Source organism: Rhagoletis pomonella, unplaced genomic scaffold (genome assembly GCF_013731165.1).
Source record: "Rhagoletis pomonella isolate Grant_MI unplaced genomic scaffold, Rhpom_1.0 Rhpom_scaffold_00004, whole genome shotgun sequence".
Classification (NCBI taxonomy): domain Eukaryota; kingdom Metazoa; phylum Arthropoda; class Insecta; order Diptera; family Tephritidae; genus Rhagoletis; species Rhagoletis pomonella.
Window position 1 is genome coordinate 11,845,067 of NW_023458558.1, and position 5,937 is coordinate 11,851,003.

Consider the following 5,937-nt stretch of genomic DNA (forward strand, 5'->3'; position numbering starts at 1 on the left):
TTTATAAAAATTATATGTTATGGTATATATGGACGTTCTTTGGCATATTAGAGCAAAAAACCAGTGGACGTGGGGCATTAACAAAATGCATTGTATGAGGACAGGGAAGTTGTTAAGATCTAGTGTGACAGAGTCTTCGGCCACGAAACTACGGATGCTTAAGACAATCGGACATACGATTACGCGGTAAAGCCACTCTGTCAGCCTTAAAGTCTTCTACAAGCTCACATTGTCCATTTGGCTTTAAAAAATTCTGTTCAGACATGGGGGTTCTAATTAAGTCTTTTGTAAAGGGTGATGCATAGATACTTGATGTCGTCGAAGTATTCCAGCTCAGTCATTTCAAAAGTGTCCGAACTAAGGATTGTTTTTTAATTTGTTGTAAACGGTACAACAACAACCTTCTGAGGAGTTATACTAAGCTCGTCATTGACACATTAGTTAAAGACCATAGGAAGATTTCCCCTTGTAACGTCCGATACAGTACTGGCGTAACTATAATTGGCAGATCAGAGGGTTACCCAAGGACGATGTGATTCCCCGCTTACGAAGCAAAGCGTTGATTTTTTCCATAGTAGATGGGGCTATGCAAGTTTAGACCAATGCTTTTGTGATAGAAACATAGGCAGTATTATCCAAATCACCCTCGTACACAGAGCAATTTGTTTTGCCTCAAATGTGTTTGCGATCTTACTAACCACACAAAGTAATGCCAAATCAATTGGTTTCCCTTTGGCATAAGCAAATTGTGTGCAATGTAAGGAAGTAGGCGAGATCTGGTTTTACCTAATATGGAGGTGTACCGTGCCTGTATTATTTTTTGACTATGAAGGAAGTTGTTGTAATAGGTTTGCATAATTTAGCTAAATGAAAGCTTCTGTTTTTTGATTTGGGAATAAATTACATGATACCTTTCTGTAAGTGTATGGTAGGTATTGTCAACAATATTTAATTAAGAGTTCGTACGACTCTACTGCTTCGTGGTATCAGGCAACTTCTGTATTGACTCGCATTTCTGCCTACACGATGCCCTCTTTGCGCGTCCCATAAGTTTGTTTTAGTCAGTGGCCTCAGTAGCCTCTTGATCTTTTGGACCTCTTGAAAGGCTTCCTTCCCCGTTCTACGAGAGAGATCAAGTGGGAACCAAAAATTGCGATATCCTTGACGGATTCCAGCAAGACACTTTTGAGCAGATTCGCGGCAATCAGCATTATCGATTGAATTAATGGTGCTTAGCAAAGAGTTTGCACTCCTCTTCACTAAAATAAAAAAAACAACATTCAGTTTTTCTGGGCGGGAAAATCAAGTTACGTAGTTCGACTTGATATGCTAATGATCCGAGAGCGATGCTTCATCCGAGACTTGCTAATTCCATATACATAATCTAAGATATTGATCTGCTGCAGAGAGTGAGCTCCACTATTTCCACCTTACCTGGTGCAAGTAATAAATGTTAGTTTGCATCCTCTGTTCGCAAAATCTATATTATTTTGAATGATTTTTTTTTAAGAGCTGCCCCAAATAACAGGTTCGACAGAATTCGGCGAGCTGCTGTACCTCCAATGCCATTATTGGGACGTCGTCTGGGGAGTAGGCAGATGCAAGGGAAGTTTTCTGCATACCTACATTTGCAAGACAGGCCGTTCTATGCACCTGAATGACTAAGGTTTTCCGGGTTCTTGTTCCGGCGACCTAACGTCGTTTAGATCGGCGTTTTTCGTCCAAGGAGCAATGGCTGAGTAGCTAACATAGCAGTCTATGCCAACATCCGCATCGGACGACTAATAAGCTGACTGCTTCTCTGGATCACTGAAAATTTACAAACTTCAACAAATATTATTGGAATAGTTTCGCGGAAGTTAGCAAGAGCATCTCCGGTACCCTTTCCACACCCATAACACACCAGTTTCGGCATTATCGTATCTTCAGCTTAATTTTTGAGAACCAATACGGAATTAGAATAGTTTCACTGTGTTCGCAAGGCGTCTTTGAAGTGCAGCATTTCCTAAAACAAGTGACAAGAAACACTCGTTGTTAAACAGAGACTATCAAACTTACTAAATCGTAGACTTTTTTTTGCAAATATAAAAACTAATCGACTTAGCTTTCGTTACAAGATAAAATAAATATCGTTTAAATTTATTCGTTTAGTTGTCGATAAAAAAAGTATAAAATAAATACAATGTGTGCATTTGTATGATTGGCAGAACGTGTCTTAAAAAACTAATATGTATATGAAAAAATATTTGTGTACTTTTCTTCTTTACAATAGCTGCACCAAACAAAGCCGGCCACTAATTGCGCTATGGCCTTCACCATTTGCCACCCTTCACCTTGTGCAATATGGTCTTGAACACTGGCACCTTCACAGGGAATGGATGCGGTACTTTGACCGTTACATACTTAATAACCTCAAATGGGACACGCTTTTCCACGGGCACTGGTATTGGTCTCTCTACCGGGTATGGAACCACATGTTCGACGGGTACTCTGAGCTCCTTCTCAACCGGCACAGGCTTAGTTTTAGTGACTGGAATGTGTATGGGTACTGGCTTGTTGACGGGCACGATAACCGCATGCTGAATGGGAATCTGGACGGGCTCGCGCACCGGAACGTGCACCTTCTTCACCACCGGATACGGAATGTAGTTAATAACATCGGGTGCGTGCTCACCACCACCACCACCTGAGTGCTGCTCAGCTAGATAATTAGCGGAATCATCGTATGATGGTCCCGAAGCCTCTACCTCGTCATGTCCGCCATCGCCACCCTCACCCCCCTCACCACCATGATGTTCACTCTGATGGTGGACAAATGAAATGTCCACGTCAGCGTTTGAAGTTGCTGAATCCATGCCAGAGTGGTGGGAGGAGATAGCATCGTGCGCTCCGAAATGCTGCAGTCCGGATGCCGTTGGCAGCTGGTGTTGTTGATGTGCGTAAGTAGCAGCGGCTGAAAGTTCATCGTAACCGCCGGAATTATGATCGTAACGATGCTGAAAATTGCCATTGGGGATTTTGTTGCTCAACAGCTGTTGCTGGGGTTGTTGCTGTACTTGGTATTCGAATTGAGGAGTTGCCGAGTTCGCTGATGAAAATTTGCTACCAAAGGAAGACTGGAAGCCATTGTGTGTGCCAGCTGTGTGCAAATTGTATAGCGCCGTACTGAGGGCATCATTGCTGCGAGAACTAGCAGAGTTATAGCTCTTGCTGTTGCTACTACTACTACTACCGCTACTACCCCAGCCTCCGCTGCTGCCGAAGCCATTGCCGCTGCCGCTACTACCGAAGCTTCTGCTGCTGCTGCTGCCACCGTGTTGATTGTTTCCCCCAGCATTATGTCCTGCTGTGCCGGATGCACCCAATGTGCCGGCGCCATAATCGTTTTCTTGCTGTTCTTCGTAAATTGGTATTTGTTGTTTTGCCGTTGCACCACCAGCACTGCCGCCAAAGCCGCTACTAATGTGCCGCAAACCCGAGAGATTTGTGAGACCATTAAGCTTTGCTGCCCCATAGTTGTAACTACTGCCACTGCTGCCGCTGCCGCTGCCGCTACCGCTCCCACCAATAGTGTAAGCATTTTGCCATTCTCCACCACTGGCACCACCATAACTTCGACGAGTTGTTTTTCGTGCTGCATTTTCTGCTACTGTCGATGCTGCTGTTGGGTCTGCAGCTGTAGCTGTGGGAGTAGCAATGCCATTATTATTGTTGCCACTACTGCTGTTCCGCTCGAAACGAAAATCATAATAGTGTGGCCATTGTTGGAGTTGTTGCTGTTTTCCCACATGATTTGCATAGACATGGGCTATGTTTTTGTGGGCAAGGCTGGCATGCGCATCCGCAGCTGACGTTCGCCCTCCGGTTGTTGATGAAGTTTGGGTTACAGCAGCGTTGCAGACAATTGACAATAATGTTAGTGTTGCCACAGCAAGTAACAGTTGTTGAAGCTGCAGCAGGCCACACGTTAGCGTTGAATTGCAGGCGAATATGTGCAATGTGATATATAGGAAAAAAAAAAGAAAAAGAAGGAAGGAAAATTAAGTAAGTTTCCAAAGTTTAGAAAATGTTCGAGAGAAAATATTCTACTTGATAATTGGATAAGTAAAGGAGTGGCGTTATAAATTGTAAGCAATAAGCGCTTGGCCGGGTTTCTCCTCCTATTTGAGCTGTGCGTCCTACCCTTGTCATAAAAAAGGGAAGGGATCTCCAGTTTTACGCAGACTCCGGACGACTGGGAGGTTAGCCATTGCCTGCCGAGGGGCGACCACTATTGGAAAAACTAACTTTTGTTGGATGTTGCTCGGACCAGAAATGGAATCCGCAGCCTACTAAGTGCCAGTGCGCACTGCTTATCTCTCGACCACGGCGGCCGCCTAATATACATAGACAGGGTGTCCTAGATTACCCTAAAAATAGAATGAGTATCACAAAACCGCACAAAAAGTAGGAAAGGTGTAATTTTTTTATGGTATTTTCATGTATTGTTTATTTGTATATTAAGGTGGCCCAAAGGTTATTTTTTCAGCCACGTGTCCTTTGACCCTTTGCATATTACTAGTTAGATTTTTATGCGAGTGCTGTGAACTATCGTTCATTAGGGGCCATTTGATCAATGACTGGCTATTTCTACTTCCCAGTTAAACCGGAGCTTTTACCTCCGGTTTGCCTTAGCATGATATTGAACAAACGGCCTTACGTTCCGATTTGTAAACCAGCAGTGCGATTCTGGCAATCTCTACCCTGAATTTTCGTTGCCAAAATTCTCCAAATGAAAAGAAATGGGACCTAAAAGTATACAACACAATAAAGTTGTTTACAATAAATACCAGACTCCCTGAGGAAGATGTGAAAAACATCGAAACGTAAAGGAGGAAAATGGAACATTGTTTGCTTTTTACTTAACCGACGGCAAAGCTCCTTAATCTACCTCATAAGAAATTGAAAAACTAGCCCTTGAGACATAACATAACATAAAGTTACATATGAAAAAAAATGTATGTTTTGTATGCATTGAAACTGCTTAACTTGAAAGCTTTTATTACTTTTTATTTAGGCCTTTTCATACCTAGTCTTGAGGCCAGGTAAACGATGCATTCTTACTTGCTGTCGCAAGGCATAGCATGGAGCATAAATAGTGGCTGCCTGCACTTTTTCAAAGTGACTCACTAGTCCTACGAAAATATTGTACTTGTTGCTGAGTTTTATCCTAATGTGTCTGGTAGTGTGGATATGGAAAAATGGCCTTTAAAAGGACCTGATACTATGCAAACATTTGGCCATAAAAAAATAACAGAATGTGTCAACGAGAATCACGGCGATGTAGTCCGCAGAAGTTTGACACACGCAGCTCTTTACAATTTCGAGCATAAGTAAGAAGTGTGTAAGTAGTATATTCATACACAGCTGTTCGGTCATGCCATTACCATTAAAGCGTTTTCAAAGCATCTCCGTGATGTAAAAGCCTTTAGGATAAAAAGCGTCAGTGAATCATAAAGTAGATGAAATATCATTTCTTTTGGGCTTAAGTATGTGAATTTATGCAACATTATTTGAAAAAGTTCGCGCCGCTGCTACATAGAATGTCGTGCATACGTGACTTGTGGTCACCACTGCAAAAAATGCAGCAAAACTACGAACGTCGAACCATTGAATCACTGAGCTGGCGCCAACTTATGCGTGATTGATTTGCATTGCAGCCACTTGTGCCAAAATGTATGAGCAGTGAATATGCAATAGCTGCTGAATGTAACGCAAGTGCACATATGTATACATGATTGAACATGCATAAATATGGATTCATATACATATGTACACAGTATTGATCGTTTATTATGCACCTTAATATTTTTTTGGGTATATTTATGTAGTTATACTTGCCTGCCTATTATAACGGGTGATTTTTTTGAGGTTAGGATTTTCATGCATTAGTATTTG

At 42.2% G+C, this 5,937-nt stretch overlaps 1 protein-coding gene across 1 annotated transcript in view; it reads right to left on the reverse strand.

Moving 5' to 3' along the window:
* Window positions 1-2,312: 2,312 nt before the first annotated feature.
* LOC118738101 (secreted protein C) overlaps window positions 2,313-5,937 on the reverse strand; it is a 9,285-nt gene continuing 5,660 nt past the window's right edge. Inside the window, exon 2 of the mRNA XM_036469023.1 lies at window positions 2,313-3,950. Coding sequence (XP_036324916.1) covers window positions 2,313-3,950 — 1,638 coding nt within the window. The remainder of the gene's footprint in view (window positions 3,951-5,937) is intronic.